This window comes from Notolabrus celidotus, chromosome 18, assembly GCF_009762535.1.
Source record: "Notolabrus celidotus isolate fNotCel1 chromosome 18, fNotCel1.pri, whole genome shotgun sequence".
NCBI lineage: Eukaryota > Metazoa > Chordata > Actinopteri > Labriformes > Labridae > Notolabrus > Notolabrus celidotus.
In genome coordinates, this window is record NC_048289.1 from 21,977,040 (window position 1) to 22,000,470 (window position 23,431).

Here is a 23,431-nt window from a genome sequence, read left to right on the forward strand (position 1 = left end):
AAAACCACCTCAATCTGATCTCTGGTGTCTGAGGTATCATGTCATTAATGAAGACATAGTTTAAATATCCAAATGTGCTAGTAAACAGGCAATGAGTCACAACTCTACCCATTTAGAAATCAATACAGTATGAAAAGGGAACTTCAAAGCAATAAAAGTCTACTTAGATCTTGCACTGACAAGAAAAACTCAGATTTCTGAAACTATTAAATAGAGCAAAAACCACTATATATAAAATCCTTTGTTACTCATATACCTTCATACTTTAGGAATAAATGTTCAGTGTTCATACCCAGCTCTCCTGCAGCCTTGATGTCGATGTTGTCATAGCCGCTGCCGATGCGGATGATGATGCGTAGAGCTTTAAACTTTTCCAGGTCCTCTCTGGTCAGGGTGATGGTGTGGTACATCATGGCTCCCACTGCTTCATTGAGAACCTGCAAGTTAACAACATTTGTGGATTAACTAGGGGTATAACAATAAACTAAACAATAACCTTTCTTTTTGTCAGATGAAGTTTAGGGTTAGTGAACAGTGAATTATCAAAAGCATCAGTAGCAGTAGGTTAATTTATAATGGCACAGGAAACACAGCGACATGCTCATAAAGGTAGGCAAATTTTCTGCAGACCAGCTAAATGAAGCTCCATTACATCACTTTGAGGGACAGTGGGGGTCACAAGCCTTTGCCACCTATATTTCAAGGGTTGCAGGCTGAAAAGTCTGAGAACCCCTGGTATATAGTATATAGCATATAGCGGTCAGCCCAGGTTCAATTTCAGCCCCTTCCCGCATTACATTCACCTACTTTCTCTCCCAGTCTCCTGCTCTATCCATTGTCCTATCCTTTCAAAATAAAGGTCTACATCAATATAACTTAAAAAAAATCAACATTAAACTGAAAAGAAAGCCCTCAAAAGTTTCACCCGCAAATTGCAGGTTTACTCCAGCTGCCTTTCGTGTCTCAGAAACACAATGGTCTGCTCTCTTTTGACAAGGAATGATGTAATTCTTATTTATTTATTTTGTTTTTTTGCAGCCGTTTTTTGTCTCGATAAGACAGGACATTAGAAGAGAAACAGGAAGTGTGGGGAGTAGAGAGCGAGGGAAAACAAGCAGCTCAGGCCGGGAGTCGAACCAGCCTCAATACATGGGGTGCATAGTTGACAACTTTCCCGTGACAGCTGTTTAAAGCATTGCAGACCTCAGGGATCTGGACGAGTTGACTCATTACACTGATAATATTTGAAATTAATTGAAGAGTAACTCTTTGCTCTAAAAGATACTGGAAACAACATGCTTTTTTTCCTTTCTGTTTGAAGGGAAAGATTGTTTTTATCTTAATGTCTGGGAGAGTGAAGTCATAAAATTGTCAAATCATATTTGAGTTGTTTCTTATGAGTTGAAATTAACTAACTAGTCATAGATATATTATCTCATATCAACATCAGCTCTCTGAACTGAATCAAATTAAATTTATATTGTTTCAAAATTCATGATATAAGCAGATGTGTATTGTTTTCAAAAGAATCAGTGTATTATTGTCTCCTTACAATGCAGCTGAAAGAAAACCCTTCTAACAAAAGGAGACTTGTTTTCACAGTTTCATCATTAAAGCTAAGAGGAAACACCAGGGTGGTAGATTTATCTTATATTCTGTGTCGTATTTCATGCATATAACTTAGTTTCTCATCTACTTTTCTAAAAATAAATCAGTAAATAATCAAGCCTTTATTTCTATGATCCCTTTGTCCAGCCGTTTGGCCAGAGCAGAATGGCCTCTAAGCATAATGTCTATTTGTCCATCTGTTTCATAAAAAGAACTCATGACAATCACAAGATCACATTCCTTCCAGAGGAGCCCCATTATGATTAGGTCCGCTATGACTTCGGACACTTAAGACAACACTGAAGATTTCACAGTGAGGGGAACTACACACACATCACATGGTCACATGGTCACCAGCAGCATTTAAACTTACATTTTTTTCCAGACCTGTGCTGAAGCAGAACAAGTCATTACATTATCTCAGAGTAGATGCACTTCTGCAAGGTCATCACAATCGCACTCAGGTCCCGAGGGTGTTTATGGACAAAGGATCCCAGCAGTTGACTGGCTGGAGAGGCCAAAGTGGCAACCGATTGTCAGATAAACCTTCAGACGTGATAGCATGTGGCAGGTCAAAGGAATAAAGTACAGGAATAAAGTCTTTGACCCTGAGAATGCTTCTTCTGTGACATTTCACCAATCAAGACGAACCTATTCACCAAAAAAAGACAAACCTGAACTGTACTGAGTTGCTATTCTTGCCATGCAATTCTACTACTGTTACATCTGACATCTGTGCTTGCTATTTGTTTGTTACCTTCTCTGTTTTCTCTCCTTCTGTCTAAACATACTCCAATATTTGTTAAAGGATCTTGGAGAAATAAGTCGTACAATTATTTTATTTTAAGTTATATATTTTGGGCCCTTTTGCCTTTATTTTATAGGACAGCTGAAGAGAGGCAGGAAATGTGGGGAGTAGAGAGCGGAGGAAGACATGCAGGAAATGGTCAACCGGCCGGGAATTGAACCGGCGACCCCTGCGACGAGGACTCGTGGGTCTCTGTACGTGGGGCGCTTAGACCGCTAGGCCACCAGCGCCCCAGAAGTCGTACGAATTGTAGAAACATGTGTCCAACTTGTAGTATTAGATTGACAAATGAATTCCCCTTGTTGTGGCTCACCCAACAAACAGGGGCGTGTCCAAACTTTTTGGGGGGTCCAACTGGGGGACTGACTTAACCAAGGGGGGCCTGAGGTATGTGTGTAACCAAACATGAATTAACACCATCTTTTTACACTCTCTGTGTCGATTGATTAATCCTAATTTGAACAAAGTGTCTCACAGATGTCGTACGAATATTGCAACATATAGTCCTGTATTTCACAGTGGTAGCTGTTGACGGGACGTTAGGTGAGACAGAATGGTGAAAACAGACCGAGTGGGAAAGACATCTGAAGTGGAGCTGATGTTATAAATAAAAAAATGAATCATGAAAATGAAATATGAAATAGATAGTCAGCCAAATATCAGCCCTTGATAATCGCCCAGGCCTGTAATTGGTCAACCCCTAATTAAGGTGCAAATAAATCTACTAGCAGCAAATTGCAACACAATCCAAGTAGTTCATTAAACGTAAGTCCGGCCTCTGGAAATGAAAAAAGCCACATACTGTTAAATATTTGGGGTTGGCACCTAGGGTGGCCAGGTCCACAAGAGGGGCCAAGCCACCCCTAACCAACACTCTGGGCACGCCCCTGCCAATTATGTTAAAGACCCTAAAATGCAACTATAATGAGAAACAGCATATCATTCTGTTTTAATACATTAAGATTAGATATGTTCAACTTGTTTTAACATAAATGGACTACTCTGCTACATCCTGAAGTGCTTCATCCAGAGAAGAAGAGTCATACATGCTGCAGTTTTGGAGATATCTGCCCTGATTTAGTTGGACTGTGGGATTCAGAGCAGTAATGATCAAAACTTATCAAAACCTTGCACACCCATTTTTTGTCAAAGATGTATTTAGTGACAGTTTTTTAAAGAATCTTCTGTCTCACAAAAAACAACAAAAGACAGACGTTTCTTAAAAGTAGGGAGAAAAAGAAATCTGAATTCGGACACCTGAGGCGGCTCTGTGAAACGCTCCTCCTCTACTACTTGACATGTACAAGGTGACCTGGCGATTCAGTCTGATGTGGATCTACATTATTCCCTTAGTATCAGCCACAGCCCCGTTCAGCTGTGCCCACGTAACAGCACTGCATTTACCTCCAGCCAAACTGCATTAGCTTTCCTGTGATTAGCAGATTAGCTCTGAATTTCCATATTGCTTTCATTACAGCAGCGCCTCAGACGGGCCTTCCAGATACTTGTTCAAGGTTAAAAGGCTCCATACACAAGCAGTTATAACACACACAAACAGGCTGTTGTTTTTCACTTAGAGAGGGAGTCTTTTAGCTTGAGCAATGAATTATCTGAATGGAAACTCTGACTTAATCTATAGCCCCCTCTCTCCACTGTAACCAAAGCCTCATTGCTTTTTAAGTGTATCATTTTCGGGCTTGTCTTACAGAGAAGAAAGTCCTCCCTTTTGGCCAACATGTGCGTGAGAGACAAGAGTTTCAACTTGGTGAATATACTGTACAGTTGTTGTGTGCGTGTGTTTTACTCCGAGGCTTTCTTGGCAGGGATTTAATGTCTATGAGGTCACCCCACTAGTGAGTGAGTGTGAATGTATTGTGGATGAACGGTGGTTGTAATGCTGAAAACAGACGTTCTCCACCTGGCAGGGACGATGTAATGCTTAAAACCGTTCTTTTGAGCATTTAGGAATGACTTGTATTGATCACATCTTTTCATCAGCATTAAAATAGAGATGTCTTCAAAAAGCAGCTTTAATATTAAATATAGCTGCACCCTCAAGTGAACCTGGACATGAAAGCAAACTGATATTTTAAGAAATATCCGTATTCGCTTTGATATAGAGACTTGCATAAGATTAACATCATTGCTAATAAATTCAATCAGTCAGCATAAATATGAAGCTATAGCTAGCAGCAGTTAGCTAGCTTAAAATACTCCAGAAACAGGAGAAAACAGCTTCTCCTTTGTCCCTTATCAAACAGCTTACAGCAAAACTCACCCATGAAAACTTTAAAGCATGGAAAATCAAGAACAAAACAACTCCAAGCACAGTTCCCTCACTATTTTCACACAGTGGCCTTTATATTTAGAAGTTACACCAAGTGTGGTGACGTACTGCTGTGTTCCAGGTTTGAAACTCCTATAAATGTAGGATTTTGCTCCGTTTCCTTTAATAAGTCACTAAAAAGACAATGAACAGTGAAAATCACTCATACACAAAGAATTTTGAACAGCTAAGCAACAACAGCTAGCATTAGCATGAATTCACCTATGTGCGTATATTACTGTTAGCAAGTAATTGCAGTTTTTCCCATACGCAGACGATACCTGGGCCAGCTGCCTAAGGTCATTTTTTCAATCTTCATAAAATCACCATCCGCATGACCGAGATCAGGGGTTCCAAAGTGTGGGTCAGGAGACACAAATGGGGGGTCGTGCGATGTCTTCCAGAATGGTTTTTTTTTATGTTATCTAAAAAATATGTATTATTATTATTAATTTTTGTTTATTTACCTTGTTTTCTTATGTTAATCTTCCTTTTTGTTTGTTCTGTTAATTATTATTTTAAGAGTTTATTTGCAAAAACATATCTCCGTTTTTATAAATTTATAAAACATATTTCCTTTTAAAATACATTTTTAATAAAGTTAAATTTTTAAGATACCGCATATTAGTAATGTCATTTTGTCTTAGTATAAGCCACCCAACTTCAATTGATTGATAATAGCCAACCTAAAGCTAGTAATAGAAAAAGTACTTTTTTTGAAACATTTTTTATTTTTTTTAAAAGTGAGTAATCTGTTTTCTTCATTTTTTTTATAATCATCATTATTTTTGTATTTTTTTTTAATTATTATTTTTTTCTTCTCTTTGTTGGTTTTGTAGTACTTATATATATTTTTTTAACTTGTGGTGAACAAAGAAATACTGAAAAAAATGCGATACAAAAAGTTGAATGACAAAAGTTATCTAAAAATATTACATTTTACACATTTATAGTAAAAAAAAAAAGTCAGAAATAGTAGCTTAACTTGAAATAAAACCTTGTAAAATGTAATGAGTTTTCTGCCTTTCTTTGTTGCCAGATTATTCCAAAGTGTAGGGTTAGTGAACAGTTAGTTATCAAAAGCATCAGTAGCAGTAGGTTAATTCATAACAGCAGAGGAAACACAGCCACATGCTCATATATGTTTTTGTCAGGTTGTCAACAGGAACAGGGGGAAGCAGTAACAGTACATTAAATATGCCATAGCTCCTTTTAGTGGATTGATTTGATATGTGTAACATGAGTTATCAGGCTGTCCCTAGCGTCACCGTTGCTATTCAGAATTAATAACCATTGTCGGGTAATGTATATCTGTATTTTCAATAACCCCCTCCAGTCACCACCTCCCATGCAATAGGATCTTGGTCATTCCTTGGTAAATACTGCACTTAGTCTCTGCAAGAAAGCAAACGAGCACTTTTCCTCAATTACTGAACAATTCTTTCGACCAGTTCTTACACAGTTAGCTGATTTCTTGATAAGATGTTCACAAAAATGGACAAACTTGATGGTCTGAAACCTGAATGTTGTGTGTCCATTCTTTGTTTTGTGAATGTGGTTTGGAAAAATAAGCAATTAAAAGACATTTAGATCAGTTGCATTCATAATCTAAACACCCAAAATCGGATGAATGGCCGGGCAGTGTGTTCAATGTGAAAGGCTAACGCTGACTCTTTGCCATGTGGGCTATCGTCCAGCTCGCCACATGTGACTATGAGACATGAATGCTGTGAGAATGACTCAGGATCACCGACCTTGGATGGTGATGTCGGAGCGCAGGTGCTGCATGCAGGATTTGGTCTGGGTGAAGTGCTATTGTAACTGGATCTCGATCAGTAGTCGCCTACGTGCTTCATCATGCCTCTGTCACCCGGGAAATAAGGGATTACTGGGTAGAAGACCTGACATAACCTCGGGCCACTTTCATATTCCCCCCACTTCGACAAGCCTCTCCCATGAGTTTCTGTACTTTGTGGTTTGGATGGAGGAGAGTGTGGCAGCTGGTGTCTGGCCTGAAAACATCATACCGAAACTCCATGAAATTATCGGCGCTGCATCTCCGCATCCATGCAGCAGTGAGAAGAGATTGGACATTTTCAATCTACACCGCCCCTCTGGGTATCTAGACTGCAAGTTATTACTGGGAACTGCTGAATATGCTGGCGAGGTGAACATTACAATCATGTTTCTCCTGATAAGGCAGTGTTAAAACAAACAAAAAGCTCACCGCTCCCCCTTTTCCACACCGCCCAAGGTCTTTGATTGAATTGATCTCTATGCAAATGCCGCGTTTTTAATATGTCCCATTTTCATAAAAACAGCGAGAGGAAAGATGTAGCGGCTCTCACTCCGTCTGCAGATGAAGAGATAGCACTTTGGTGATACACATCTCCGTGTCCGTATATTGTTTTGCAGCCACTGCGCTGCATAAAAAGCAATAAAAGAGCCTCTACAAGCCAATGTAATTACACTGCATCCCAGCCATACAAGACTCTCTATTAGAACAATGGCACTGATGTAGGCATTCCACTCTGTACCACAAAGTGACATTAAATCATAATGAAGCCGCTATATTTTAACTGGCATGTGTGTATAGAGCCAATATAACACACTTCACATATCAGGGCTGTGATAGAAAAAGAAGACTGAGGCATGAGTAAGTGACAACTCTCCAACTTTCTGCTGCTCAGAGCACAGGGACAGCATTATGTGGCGTTCATGTTTGTGTTTTTTTTACCTTCTCGTGTATTTCCTGTGTAGACTGAGCATCACAGAAGGCTACAGTCGCCAAGTCTTTCAGGATGGGCATCTCCACGGTGCAGTCTCGCCCATCCAGCAGCGCCACCAAGGGGCGCGGATGCATTGGCCCATTCATGATTTGGGGCCGAATACCTGGAGACAAAGGAGAAGAAAAGAAAGATTATGTTAAATGTGAGATAATATTTTTAATAATAACCCAAGTGTGGTACAAACTTTCCTCCCACTTATTATTTTAAACAAAGCAGAAAGTTTCTTCTCCTGAATTTCTGGCAGTTCTTTCTTTGAGATTTCATTTTTAGTGCCAAAAGCATTAAAATGGTTAAGAAATGTCTAAGTCCTTGAGTTTCAGCAAAAAAAAAAAAAAGCTAGTGTTGAGTTTGGGCAATGACAAAGATTTTTTTTTTCTTTGAATTGAAATAGTTTGGCATTTCGAAAACTAGTAAACCAACGCTACTTTTTTATTTTTTTATTGCCACTGATCAATCGACTAGTTTAATGGTAAGAAAGCGCTCAGAAAACGGTCAAAACTGAGCACAGTCTATCTAGCATGGCCAAACACAGGATCACAGTGTTTGTGGGTAAACATTGTTAAATAAGTTTACAGAGCTACCAACACCAGTTTTCAGTCCTCCTTGCAGGTTAACATCAACATGCCTGCTAGTTCTACACAGCTCCGGTCGAGTGGTTATATGTCAGTTTAACCTTGAATTGTGCTTGTTTACATCTGGGTAGTAGAGCAATAATAAGGTCGTAACTCAATAAACAGAGCTACAGCCCTGGCTTGTGGAGGGAGGCTGTGCACCAGTTCAAAGTTCAAAGTTCAAAGTCTTCATTATTGTCAAATAAACTGCAGTATGCACAAGACATGCTGAGGATTTGATATTACGTTTCTCTCTCAGACCCTAGCAATGACAACAACAGACAAACATAGGAAAGCTAGAAAAAGATAAGAAGTAAGCTAATAAAAATAATAAAATAAAGTTTAAAACAGTGCAAAAACTTTGCTATAGTGCAATTTAAAATCAAAGTGAGTGTGTGCGTTTCAGTCCTGAGGATGACAGACCTCAGTGTTGATTTTGTGTGGGGGGGGGCAGTGACCTGCATAAGTCTAGACAAGACAGACTGACCGGCATTTCAAGCCTATAGCAATGAAATATGTTGGTGATTCTAGTATGGACAAGCGACATGACAATGCTAATGTTAAATCGTTTAGTTGGCTTAATGCACCCAGCCTAAATCCTGACATTACAGAGGATAACAATGTTGATTTAAAGCTGCCAATGGTGGGAATGGTGTCAAAAACTTTACTTTTTTTATGCTGGGTTTGGAGAAAAGGTCATAGTACCAAATCGGTACTCATCAATAAGTGAAGTAATTTGAGACTATCACAAAATCTCTGTTTTCCAATGTCTATGTATAAAGCAACTTTATTATTCCCCTTGTTCCCGTTATAATGGACCAATCGTAGCTAATCTCCAATCCTTCGTCCTGATTGGTCGAGTGGCGGATGTTTATATCACGACTAACAGCAGCTTTAAAGGTGTAAAAATTAGAAATCTAATGGTATATTGCTTTTATTGTTAAATGTAATTATTGCTTCAACAGTGTCATTATGTTGCAAGTCATAACTGCACACTGAAATTAAACACATCAAAAACAATATACCAAAAAGAGCTGCAAAGGAAAAACAACTAGCACTTTACAAGCTGTTCAACCAAAAGACTGTTATTGACACTCTGGAGTCAATTCACTGTTTCATTGAAAAGTAGAAAATGATAATAACCTGCTATCAGTGTGTGTGTGTGTGTATGCAGGTTTGTTGATTAGGATGGAGCAGAGAAAAAGGCTTCTCTGAACTACCAAGTGTTGTTCAATAAATCAATGCACCTACTTAAGAGTGGATTAGACCACAGCCTCACTTACAGGAATCCACTCCGTCTCAGTGCACCCAAACACTCACATCACATACAAACAGGACTATACCCAGAAATGCAGGTGCACACACACACATACACACATGTGCGTTCGCTCATACAAAAGAGGAGAGTTTTCCCTCGTGTGTATGCACAACAGCTAACACAAGCACGCTTTGGTTGTTCTCGTTTTTCAGTTCAAGGTAGAGGATCTTACATTTGCAAACCTGCAGCAGAGGAATAAAAGGAGCGAAAGGAGGAGAAACCTGCGAGCGACACCTTTAGAAACAATGCCCTGCCTCAAAAGAGCCATGTATCATTGAAATGGAGAGTGTTAAGAGAGAAAACGCTACAAGCCTGAAACAAACCCACAGCCAACTCACATCAGCACTTCAGCGCACTTAACAAAGTGTGTGTCGCAATTCTGTTTTATTTTTTCCCCCCGCGCTCGGCTCTTTCTCCTTCCCTCTTTACCACTTTTTTCTCACTCAGAGTGAAGAGAGCTGAGAAGAGCCAAGCCGCGCTCCCCAGCGGGCCGACCTTCTCACACAACCCCTGCTGAAGGAGACGTGTCACACTGAGAAGACAGACAATTACGAGTGCTGCTTCATACAATGTTAACAAGTGAGGAGCATCAATATTCATGCTGCTTCAGAGCTGAGCCGCGTGCAGCTCAGAAAGTCAGCCAGAGGATGGAGAAGTGTTTCCTGCTGGGAGCCGCAGCCCTAATGCTACACAGGTCATGATCTCTACGTTCAGTCAGCAGATACAGATCTGTTCAAGCTGACAAAACAGGCCAAAAGTCACTGCAGGAGAAACCTAAACCAGCAGGATCCCTGGATGTTTCAGCGTTTGCATTACATCACTCTCTTTCGAAAAGGTGTGTTCATCTTAATTGATCCTGAAGATTAGGCTGACGTCAGAATCCCAAAGTCGAGATAAGGAGCCGGGTGGAGGAAGAGGAAACGAGAGGAGAGGCCCATTAGGGACATAGTCTGTGGGATTAGAGCAGCAGAGGAGGCTGATTAGGGCAGATAAAGGTGAGATTAAGAGATTTAAGATTGAGAAAGTTGTGTGTGTGTGCGTATTTGTGTGGTGGGTGCAAAAACAAGCTGACGTGAGCAGTGGGAAAACAAACAGGTGGGAGAGGGAGGAGGAGGAGGGGAGTGAGGAAAACCAGCAAGAGTGAAATTAAAATGTAAAATGAGCGTGCATAAAAACAGACTAAACACTGCCTGTTAGCTTAAAGAGCTCCCTGGAGGCATATCAGGGGAAGAAGAGCGAGCGAGAGAGCACATAAACGACAGCAGAGAGACAGAAAGAGAGCCGTCCAGCAGAGCAGGAGGGAAGACATGAGCGGAGGTGTCATCCCATCATGCCTTCATCAACCTATTGCTGCCTATTGCACGTAGCAGGGCCCAAGTTTTGGTGCATCTTATTTTTGGTGGTCTGAGACGCAGACTCTGGTACCCTCCACACACTTTTGCTGCAAAGGGTGGAAGACATGTTTTCTCTACTGACAGACAGCAAAACAGATGCCCCCCCCCTCCTCTTTCCCCACGAGCCGCCAACAAACAACAGCAACCAGCATCCCTGCTTCATGCCTGCTTATCACACTCGCGGTTTGAGACGGGTCACACGACAGTGGGGAAAAAGGTGAGGCGTGGCGACTCGGCTGTCGGTGTCACATCTGCGACTGACAGCATGTTGAATATTGATGGAGGCAGCTGGGCGGTTAAGACAAGAGTCTATTACAAAACTGGCGAGGGAGCAAGAGAGGCAGCTTGTGCATTAAGCACCCAAAATAGTTCAGTGTGAACCGACCAATAGAAAGAGTTCTGATATTAGATGAATACACTTGTTCCAGTTTCTTGCTATCCTGTTTTACATAACTTTAAATAAATATAGGGCCCTATGAAATACGTTTTTTTTTTTCAAATTCCGTTTTTTCCATTTTAATTTTTTAGAATTCTGTTTTTTACCCTTTACGCTTTTTTTTTTACCACCATATAGTGTGTGCTTTTTGTGTCAGTGAATAAAATGTCCGTTAATGAAATACAAAAATCCTTAAATGTATTGATGCAACACATCATTGCACAATTTTGCCCAGTATTTCAAGTCAAAATATAATGTTGTAACATAACAATGTACCAATAAGTGCTATAAGTACAAAGTGCTCAGAATTTGCAAAAAAGCATGTCACCTGACACATAGAAGTCATTTGGGAATTGTTCAGCTCTGTATTTTGGAGTAAGAGATGAGTTTCGTAGTATTTTTGCAGACTTAGCATGACACTTGTTTAAAGCTGCATTATCAAATTTGGCCACAAGGGGCCAGAAAAAAATCTTATCAAGCCAACAGACATAATTACAAACCAAATATGTCAAACTGAGTTAACAGCATGATGTGTTGATCAGTAGTCCCACATCCAGCTTTCAATCAATCAATCAATCTTTATTTGTATAGCGCCAATCACAACAAACGTTATCTCAAGACGCTTTTACAAACAAAGCAGGTCTAGACCGCACTCTATTGAATTATTAACAGAGACCCAACATCAAGACAGGTTGAGACTCAGTCCTATCTCATCTTAATCCACCTTGAATAGAGCACTTTGCAGTATTTAGTAAGTTCCAACAGCAAGGAAAAACTTCGAGCAGAACCAGACTCATGTTAGACGGGCCGGCCATCTGCCTAGACCAAATTGGGAGTTGGCTTTAAAAAGGTGATGTTAAAGCTCCTGTGAGGAACTTTTTCTGGCGTTAGTTTTTGCACCCCTCAGTGGACAGAGTGCCCAGGGTTTTTCCTACATATAAAATTACGGGGTGGCTTCCTGTGCCTAATTTTTGCACCGGCCAAAACATGTCGCAAAACAGAGCAGAAAAGGTGAGCCTTGGTGACTTGGCTATCTTTGATAGACAGCATGTTGAATACTGATGCTAGCTCTCGTTATCAATGACGAGCGTTCTCATGAAGAACACCATTACCCCAGGACAACACTTTGTGAATTTGTCATTTGACAGCATTGCACCGATGTAGTGGTGGCACTGTTGCACTGTTTCATAGTCAGTTCAATGCAACAAAAAAGACGCTGCCCAAACTGCCTCAGAGGAAGAGAAGTGAAATTATTTCCCTTTTCTGCATCTATGATTTTTCACTATAGGTTTTATTTGTGTCTGAAAATTAAAATGTAACACACACATCTTCACTTTTGTTCACATTCAGTTGTATTTGTTGGACTGTCTTGTTGTCTCTGCCTCTCCCTCTCTCTTCCTCTCCAGCACTGTCTGGGTGTATCATGGTATGTCTAATTATTAATTCATTTATACTGAGAGCCCTCACGTCTTTGTTACAGCGTGTTAGCGTGTTATTAAAAAGCTCTGACATGCACAGGTACAGTAGGAGAATACATCGGCCCATCGAGTAGAAGAGGAGAGAAACAAAGTAAAGGCGTGATATTGAGAAAGAGAGAGGGACAGAGGTAAGAGTTCAGAACACTGGTAAGCTAATTGGCTACAGTCAGGGGGATATTGAAAAAGGCATGTTGCATCAACAAACCAAAACTGTTTCCAACTGTAATAAAATCATAGAAATTGCCAAGTGATGTCTCTTTAATTAATCGCCTATAATTTGTAAAATCAATCAGCTGATTTAACCCTCCTATTATCCATGGGGTCAATTGGACCCCATTCAATGTTTAACGTCTCTAAATTAATGACTAACATAATTTTTTTGGCTTCATATTTCATGATTTTCCTAATTTAATGGGGACAACTAGGAAAACATAAAATTAAAATGTTGATATGTTCCAATCTCCTGTGTTCCTTGGGGTCAATTTGACCCCAGGCTGTTTTAGCTGTATATAACATGAAAAATATCAACATTTTACACACATTTGTTTTGGATGATACTAAGGTCACTGTAACACACCATGTCTCCAATGACATTAAATGATGTGTCCTGTGTCATATGTTTTGAAAACATAGAAACAAGGCAGAGCCTTGACAAAGAGCATGAAAAACTGCAGCAGTTTGATGTTCTGTTTTACAAATGAAGTCCTTCTAAATGCTTTACATTGTTTTTATGCAAGAAATATATTTTATTTAAAGGGCTATTTAGGTAGTCAACAAAGAAACATTAAGTACCTGACACATAAACCTGGGAAACACTCAGTTTCTGGAGGTTTAAATTGCGGACCCCAAGGATAAAAGATGTTGGTAAATTTGAGGGTAACAGGAGGGTTAAGGAACTTCTCAGGAACAATATTCTCTGATTTCAGCTTTTTATTCTTTTTATTTCCTCCTGTTTTTTCCTCTCTGTGACTTCCCTTCTGGTTAGTTTGAGCACTAAATAAGAAATGTGATGACATCATCTCAGCTGTTGGGAAAACACTGATAACACTCTGACATTTTACTGACCGCACAACTGATCTGTAAACTAAGAAACAAATGTATGAATGGTTAGCTGCAGACGTAGTCTTCACATCATTGTAAACTTACAGTAAAGCTGAAATAGGCTAAAAGTGAGCTGCAGTTGGGTTATACAGTCACATCATCATCAATACTGTTCAATAGTTGTATCAAGAATATTCAGAGAGATGTTCCAGGCTGCAGCATACTACACTGCCTTTCACTCACACCACCTGTAACCTTCTCCCTGCCTCATTTAAGCCTCTCGTTAGTGGCTTACACAGATTACAGACAGCAGTGGGTGAGCAGGTGAGAGGAGCTGTGAGTGAGGCAGCGGTTCCAGGCAGCGTCGAGCCCTCAGGCAGAAGTTAGACAGGCTGATCTCGATGAATCATCCAGCGGGTTTCTCTCTGACCTTTTCAGTCTCTCACTCTTTCAATCTCCCTCTCACTGACTCTTCCACCGCTCTATTTCAGCGTATCACTGCAGTGTTGTATTCGCACAGATCTCTCTGTCTGTATGATAGCATCTTCTGACAGCCCCTCTTCTCTATATATCTCTGTTTGTGCTCACCATGTATCTGCTCCTCCATCCGTCTGATCTCTCTTTCCCCACCCTCTTTTGCGATCATTCCTCACTTGTCTTTTAGTTGCTTCCCCTCCTTTCCATCATCCTTTCACCTCAACTGTCAATCCTGTCTTTCCTTTCCTGTTAGTTTCTTTCATTCCCTCTTGCTGAGCCGTTCCATGAGCCCGGGTGAGTGTATTTCTGCCGCCTGTGTCCTCCCCCGTGACGGATTGATTCTGATTTTGATGGAGAGGAGATGATTTATTCGGGCAGGGATAGCAGGGAAGTGACAGGCGACACTCCCCCTGCGCTAAACTGACAGGATGTACATCAAACCAGGCTTCACCAGGACCACTGGGTTTGTCAGCTGCACAACACCAACCACACCCGGTTCTGATGGATACGTGACACCCTTTCCATCACCTTATCTCCATGCTGATACTTGCCAATTGTGTATCCAGGAAATTTTAAAAAGAATGCACAGTTACCTTGAGTATCATGTTCATACCTAACTATTTAAGGAAACAAATTGCTGCAAAACCACTGCCTCACTTTCATGAAACTTAAGACTTCAGGTGGTGACACTCGCTTTTGAAACTGGAAGACTTATTCAAATTAAAGCAAACTGAATTCAATATTTTTGATTGCCTTTTCCTCATTTAGCCCATAATCACTTGTTAAAAAAACTCTACATATAGTTTCAACTTAGCTAAATGTGGTTATGAAGTCAGTATTATATAGACATTCCGGCTACGTGCTTTAGCAGCATAGACTGTATCCGTGATGTCACCCATCTGTTTTGAGGCCTATCAGGGGGTGCCATATTGGAAATGCTGCATGCAACCTAATTTCGTCCGAGCTAGTGTGAGGTAAAGAGGCGGGCCTTTAGCCTTTTGACTAACAACTACAGTGTGCCCCTCAGTCAATCAAGTCAGCCATGTCCTCAAATGTGCAAAACTTCAATCTTAATATCTTCTGAACTGCTGAGTTATAAAAAATCACCCCATGGACAGTGTGTGCTGATAGAGAAATTAACTCTTCAGATCAAAATATTTTTTTTGAACCAGGCTGTAAACATGTTTATTAATGCTGCAAAGATCGTCTTTTTTGAATGGGTGTGTGTGTGTGTGGTTTCCTGTGTTTCCTGACGCTTGATGAACTGCAGTTTTTAACACTTCCACATGGGCTTCATTTCTTAAGACCTGAGGTTGCCGCTTGGTTAAGTCCATAGACTGTATTTAAGAAATGGACGCAGTATCCATGACGTCACCCATCTGTTCCTGAGCGCTGTTTGGAAGCCAATCGTTGGCGGGAGCCATATTGGAAATACTGAGCACACCATAACTTTGTCCAAGCTAGTGTGAGGTAAAGAGGCGGGCCTTTAGCCTTTTGGCTACAGTGTGCCCCTTCTGTCAATCAAGTCAGCCATGTCTTTAAATGGGCAAAACTTGCAATCTTAATATCTTCTAAAAAATTCACCCCATGGACAGTGTGTGCCGATAGAAATGCTTTTTTTAACCAGTCTGTAAACATGTTTATTAATGCTGCAAAGATCATCTTCTTTGAATGGGTGTGTATGTGGTTTCCTGTGTTTCTGCAGACAGCCTCAAGTGGACACTTGAACTGCAGTTTTGTAGCACTTCTGCATGGGCTTCATACTTTAACACTGGAGGTTGCCGCTTGGTTAAGTTGCGTGCCCCATGTGCAGAGGACACAGTCTTCAAGCGGACAACCCCTTTCTTGCATGTTACTCCCCACTCTCTCTCTCTATTTCCTGCTCTACTTCCTTTGCTATCATTCCTTTATAAAGTTGTAAACAGCCCAGAAAAATTACTTTACACTGCAAGTTAACATGACGAAGGTGCTGACCACCACACATTGAAATTTTAACAAAAAGATGCCTGAAGGAATTTGGCTTTTTAGTCAGATTCAATAAAGTTTAAAGGGATTTCTAACCTGCACATTTGAGGTGAATTGCTATTAAAGCTTAGAAGAGAAAAGGTTAAAGTTGTGCAACATTTTTGGTACAAATTGATTTGTTTTCATCTGCAAATTGCCAGATCAATAGTTACTGGGATCTTCTTTTGCCATCATTCATGGAAAATATTTTAGTCCATGAAGCAAGCAAATGATTTTTAAAAAATCCATATTTACTGTCTTTTTGAATTTGACTACTTTCACCTTCAGATTCTTCTTCAATATCTTCTCTCTGCTTTGTCACCGTCTCAGAGGTCTCTCCACAGAGCGAGGAAATAACAGACACCAATAAATATCAAAAACACTCTCGGTATTAAATTGCTTTGAAACACCTCCACTGTGACAGACACACTCTCAGCTCTCTCGTATGAACAGCTCCTGTAACAGCTCATTCAGAGACGACTGAATAAAACACGGTGTTCAGCAGGTCTGCCGTGTTCTCTGCAGGCTGCTGCTCTGGCGCCTGCTCTCCGACGGCCGCTGGCTGTCTGACTACAAACAACCGGGGATTCAGAGACGAGAGACGGGATGACATACACTACGCTGCATCAAATGTCAACAAATGTGCACAACCAGAGCTGGAGGGGGGCAGCATTGAGCGTTGGAGAGAGGGGGGGGGGGGGGGGGTACACCAGAAACGGCAGGAGGCAGAGTGCTCTTAATTTCACTCCTCCATTAATTAATCCCCCTCATTTCCTTTCCTCTGTGTTCTCGCTTCCTCTGCTTGTTGCTAAACTGTTGCCAGGCTGCTAGTGTGTGTGTGTGAGTGTGTGTGTGTGTGTGTGTGTGTGTGTGTGTGTGTGTGTGTGTGTGTGTGTGTGTGCACACGTGTGTGTGGATGAGATGATTTGGGAGGTTTTTACTCAGAGACAGCTGCTGTCGAGTGTTTACCTGCCAATGGAATACATACATGTAACACACAAATCTACTCACACACACCCCCTCTTGTGTCTGTGTAATGATATACCCAGAGCTGTGACTAACATTCTCAGTGATATATTCTGCTTTTCATCTTATTTACTCACTGCATGGCCTTTAAAACACAGGAAAAATCCATTCATAGTAGGATGAGAAAAAGAATTTCTAACAAATTGACCAAATTGATTAATTGAATAATAGTTTCAGCAGTTGCTGGATCTCTATTCACAAATTATGCTTGTCCATTTGACAAACTTGCATTTTTAAGTATTCTTTTCCTCTTGAGGAAGGACCCAATGAAGCTTGCATCTTTACTTTTTACAAATCTGTATGATATAACTTTGGCAAACCTGTTTATGTAAATCACAAGAAAAAGGTTTTCTTTTTTGGGCTCATACCGCCAAAGTAACCCAGAGTTAAGCCTCTGTGTAACCTACAATTTACAGTGAAACTGAGACCCACTAAATAAAAATGGATAGGAGTGACTAATAGGATGTAAATAACAAAGCTGAAAAATACCACTCAATATTTGTTGATAATGTGTAAAGTGTTTTTCTTTTTGTTACAATTGATTTCATAAAGTTGGTATCGAAAAAAGTATCGTTAAGGAACCGGTATTGAAATGAAGGTATCGGTATCGAACATTTTTGAACGATACTCAGCCCTAGATGTGATGAACCACAAAAAAAAAAGACAAGGTTTCTTTTGCAAACATATCTGTAGGGGGGAATTTCGCTTTGCTTTTGTGTATGGCTTCTGAAGTTGCTTTTTGAAATGTGAACAATAAAGCGCACGTAAATGCAAATCTTAATTGAAAGATTCAGAAAGTGTGACTTTTCTGAGGAAGACTGTAAGTTTGTAGTTGAAACATTTCAAGGTAAAAAAAGAAGACACACTGGTCTAGTCACAAGAACTTTTTAACGATAATTAACTGGGAGTCCGTTCTCACTAATAACCTGCTACACCTAAAATACAGAGACGGTGGCCTTATAAGAAGCATACATTGACGTAAAATGATAGCCATGTGGGTTGGTTGGATCCAAATCCAACAAATCAAAACACCTCTACTTTCTAACTATTTCTCTAGACCTGCATTGTGTATATCCTTGAATCACACTGTTCAGATTGCTAAATAATGGATGCATAAGTAACACTTATAAAAGGAGTTCTTTCTTCTTCCTAAAAGCTTAGATAAATTTGCCGTACTGGTTTCCAGATGGTAAAATGGGCCTTTGAATAATTCTTAAACATTGGGTTCAATCACTGCTGGATACTACGTTCATTAGATTATTGCAAGTCTCTGGAATAAAGGGTGGTGAGCTCAGGAGAGCGTTTTTCACAATTAGAACGCACATCCATCGTCCAAATTGAGAACTGGGTCAGATTGAAATTTATTTTGGAAATCTAGGTCTTGGTTTAAAAAGGCTTTCTTGATTTAGATTGCATTTATAAGATCACTTTTCCACTTGTTTTTCTTTTTGTTCAGTCTCCCTCCGTCATCAGTATTTTAATTCTAATCATTCCTGTAGTCAAATACTTGTGGAACCAGGCCTCGGTCCGGGCTGGATGCTGCGGTTCCTGAGCCAGCAACACTTAGTCAGAGTCTGGCAGCAGCAGGATGCAGCAGAGCGCCGCACCGAGGGGATGAGGCCAGAGTTTCCATTATGTGAGGGGAGAGAGAAGGCAGGGAGTTTTCTTCCTACCGCTGGCCTTTGCCGCTGGTTTTATGTTGCCTCCATATAAGACGAGAGGGAAGAGAAAGTGAAAAGGAAACGCAGTTGTGTTGCGGTCAGAAAAAGAACATAAAAAGTGAAGAAAAGAGAGGAGGAGGAAAAATGGCCATAGATGTCACTTCTGTGGTTCAGGGAGACCAGACAAGCCACGCACAATACTATCATCATCTTCCGCCACCGGTTACCTAGCAACCCCAAGCTGCTGTTTGCAGGTGGCTCCTTCTTGACAACAAGGCTGCTGCTGCTGCTGACCACCAACAGTTACAGCCATTTACTGTGCCACTGTGAGCAGCACTGAAACATGACCCACATCCGCTGGTTAATGCAGGCAGCCAGTCAAACAGGAGGAGGCTGTGCAAGAGTTGTGGAGACTGCCCAGGAAAGGGGCGAGGGGGGGGGGGTTTCAAAGTGGGTATCAGGGTTGTGAATTTTGTAACAGGTTTGGTTATTATATTTTTTCCCACTTGCAGCTGTTAGTTTAAACGGTGGACTCTCTGTTGGGTTAACAATACAAGTCCAAGAGGCTTTTTTTTTGCAGATCTAGGCATAATACATTAGCCCACCAGATTTGATAATTCTAGGTTGAGTGTGCTGCAGGGGCTGGCTGCTGAAGTTTTGTTTGGGGATCTACTGAACCATGTTGCCATGCACCCTCACAAAACCCATATCACACATCTAGTTTTGCTACTGAACTCATGTCCACCAAGTTTCATGACTGTACAAGTGTTTTAAGCCCCCCAAAAAATACTTCCTGTTTCATGGTTACTGTATGGGGCAAAGTAGTGTTTCAGGTTATTAATGACTATTTAAACATTTATTTAGCCTTAGTATAGTTGAAAATTGTTGTGGTAAAGCATGTAAAAAAGACACTGTCTCTTTAATATAAGATTGTGTATTGCATAGACAGTGGGAGGAGTCAGTGGAAGCTAGACTGGTTTGGAGTTGCACAGTTTTTTACCGTGTCTTTCTCTTAGACTGTATAAAATATGGACGTAGTATCCGTGACGTCACCCATCTGTTCCTGAGCGCTGTTTTGAAGCCAATTGACGGCGGCAGCCATATTGGAAATGCGGAACTCAACCAGGAAGAGTGTGACGTAGGGGGGGGGGGGGGAGTTTGAGCCTCCTAGCCAACAGCTATGTGTGTCCCGTCTGGGAGTCAAGTCAGTCATGTCCTTATTTGGGCAAAAACTGGTAATCTTAATATCTTCTGAACCGTGTTAGAAAAAAACGTCCCCCGTACAGTGTGTGCCGATAGAGAAATTAGCTATGTAGGGACAAGCCTTTTTTTGAACCAGGCTGTAAACATGTTTATTAATGCTGCAAAGATCGTCTTTTTTGAATTGGTGTCTGTGGTTTCCGGTGTTTCTGCAGCCAGCCTCAAGCGGATTCTCTATGAATTGCAGTTTATAGCACTTCCGCATGGGCTTCATCATTTGAGACTGGAGATTGCCGCTTGGTCTTTCTAGATTTTTGTTTATTATCATGGAATCCTTCATCATCTGCCAAATTGTTGGATTTGTGACACTGACGGAACATCAAAATAAAGTTGTTTTAGTTTTTACAACATACAACGTTACACGAGTGGATGATTGCTCTGGATGCAACAGGGAGACACGTGTAAGCCAGGACTTCCAGCTAGCAACGCAGTTTTGTCAGCTACAGCTACCATGCAAGGCCCAGGCATTTGAAGTGTGCAAGGTAGCATAGCAGGGGCCTTAGGATGCAACTGACCAAATTTGACAGAGCTATAGTCGCCCTTGCAGGAATTGTGAGTGATAATTTGGATCATCATCTGTTTGGCAAAACAGCTTAATTGGCCAACAAATCTAACTGTTATCTCTGTTTATTAGCAAAAAAAGGAATCCACAACTAATCCCTGTTGCACTCATACTAATAAATATTGCAACCAAGTGCTGTTTTTATGCCGTTTGAAACAGCCCTGGCAGTTGATCATATCAGCTGTAGCTAATTAATGATAATTCTCCAAATAACTCGCCCAAAGCCCAAACTAAAACTTGGCTGCTGTGTTGCTAATGTGCTCTCTGCAATTTGGCATCTGTGCTCAGCCAAAGATAATTTGTTGGATGCAGAAAAAAAAAACCCTCACTGACAACCATTTAGATTTGTGAGTAAACTGCGTGTTTTTGGCAGTTCAGCAAGGCAATGAGTTTTATTTTATTTAGTGGAGAGATCAAGCTGATGGCTTCCTGTGGAGGAAAAAGTTGAGGAAAAATGAAGGAAGCTAGCTCAACTTAAGTTATATTTCTAATGGTATGGAAAAAGAAGATTCTACACTGAATTAAAAATACAATACAATGCCACAAAACCTTTTCCTCATTATGAAAAAATGGTTGCAATAAAGCATGAAGAAAGTGTTCTCATACACAGATCTGCATGTACACAACAGGAACACACAAGCATGGATGTGGCAACAAATGAATAGAAACCCACACACACAGCTTTGGCAGGCTGCCAGCAGCTCTGACTGTGGAGTAACAGAGAGGACTTGGCATAATGCACAGATGTGCCGTTGGGTCAAACAACACTTTGTTTTCCTTGCTGGAGTTTCCTCCCTTTTCATATGGCACTCTGCCAGAGTCGTACTTCTAGTTTACTGAGGCTGAATTACTCATTTACTACTTTCCTCCCTCTCTCTCAAACACACACACACACACACAAAACCTGCCATAAACACACACAGACCCTTCATCTGCCAGTGACAGCACGAGGTCACTGCATGAGTTGTAGTGGCAGAAGAAGGGGTGAGGAGGAAGAGGAGGAGAAGGAGGAGGAGGTGAGGCGGGTGTAAGCACCCTTTTGTTGGCAGCCCTTCCCTCCCTTCACTTCCCCAAAAAGTAGCACACAAAGGCCACTTGTCCTGCGCTGCCGGTGCCCCACCCCTGTCACCACCCGGCTGCCCGCCACACCAACCCGTCCCCTGCCAAGAGAACGAGCACACGCCTGTTTTTTTTTAAATGGTGCCCTGTGTGTGTGTGTGTGTGTGTTTGTGTGTTTGTGTGTGTGTGTGTGTGTGTGTGTGTGTGTGTGTGTGTGTGTGTGTGTGTGTGTGTGTGTGGACCAAGCCGGGACAAAAGCGGGTGTCAACAGCATCCATGGCACTGACCTCCCACCCCTCCCTCCCACCGCCCTCTCTCTCATTTTCCCGCTCTTTTATTCTACGGCGTTGCCCCGAGCTACAGCGCGCACTCATATCCCCAAAAATACGCAGAGGAAGTAAAAAAAAGCTGCGAAGCCAAGTGCACCACCACCACCAGCAGCAGCAGCAGCAGCAGCAGGACAGGCTTATACATCGGAATAGACAACACTGCTATACTACTCCACCTCTACCTTCACGGCCACACAACACACACCCACCAGCACACCCACACACACTCACTCTCACTCCCTCACTCCCTCCCCCCTTCCCTCCCACATGCCAGACTTTATTAGACATCCAGAAAAGAAAACAGGAAACATGCTGCTTGCCTGGAAAATGTTGCCTCCACATTCTTCGGCTTAAGAACTACACATCGCAGCGAAAAACACGAGATGACTGAGGCGAATGAAGAGAAGGGGGGCAAAAGCACCAAATATTTTAAAAAAAATGGAAGTGGAATACCCTCCACGATAATCCAAGGAGGTTACACACACCCCCCCCCCCTTTTCTCTCTCCTCCTCCTTCACTCCTTCCTTCGACCCCCCCTCCTCCCCCCTCCCCTGGAGTTGCTCCTCTTGCTCTGGCCCTGTTGGTGAGGGGAAGGAGTGTTTTTTTTTTTAAGTGGAGCGAGCTCTCACTAAGCTCCCGGCTGCATCATCATCTTCAGTCCATGCCTTTAAGGGGCTGGGGAGTAAAGCGCCATACACTCGCGGCGTCCACGCACACACACAGCGGCGTGCAGGCAGGCAGGCTGCTGATCGGATGGTAGGAATTCACCGAAGAGGAGGGGAGACGCTTTTGTGTCCTTTAAAAAAAACCTCCCTGGAAAGAAGAAGAAGATGAAGAGGAAGAAAAGGCTGCGATGGCTGGACTGGAACTCTCCCTGCTGCTTCCTCTGCTGTCAGCTGCGCAACATCTATTCACACGTCTCTCTCTCTCTCTCTCCATCTATCTGTGTCTCTCTCTCTTTTGCTCTTTTTTTTCCTGCCTTTGTCTTTGCTGTTAATAAACCAGGAGGGGCAGAGAAAAATCTTGCGGCAGGCAGGCAGGCAGGAGAAAAAAAAATCCTGTCTAAATCAGAAGTGCCAGCTCCAACATGCAGCGCGGAGCTCTCCGGGCTCGCACAATTTACTCCCCGGCTGCGTTCACTTCATAGGATCGGCACACATAACACACTTGAGCACAATCCCTCCTCCCTTTTTCCCTCCTCCTTCTCCTTCTCCCCTTTTTTTATGTTTTATTTCTGATGTGGA

At 41.6% G+C, this 23,431-nt stretch overlaps 1 protein-coding gene across 1 annotated transcript in view; it reads right to left on the reverse strand.

Moving 5' to 3' along the window:
* Nucleotides 1-23,431, reverse strand: part of ctbp2l (C-terminal binding protein 2, like) — a 67,198-nt gene that overhangs the window by 21,974 nt on the left and 21,793 nt on the right. The window contains exons 2-3 of the mRNA XM_034708329.1: nucleotides 7,480-7,634; nucleotides 293-437 (exon numbers count right to left, since the gene is read on the reverse strand). Coding sequence (XP_034564220.1) covers nucleotides 293-437; nucleotides 7,480-7,634 — 300 coding nt within the window. The remainder of the gene's footprint in view (nucleotides 1-292; nucleotides 438-7,479; nucleotides 7,635-23,431) is intronic.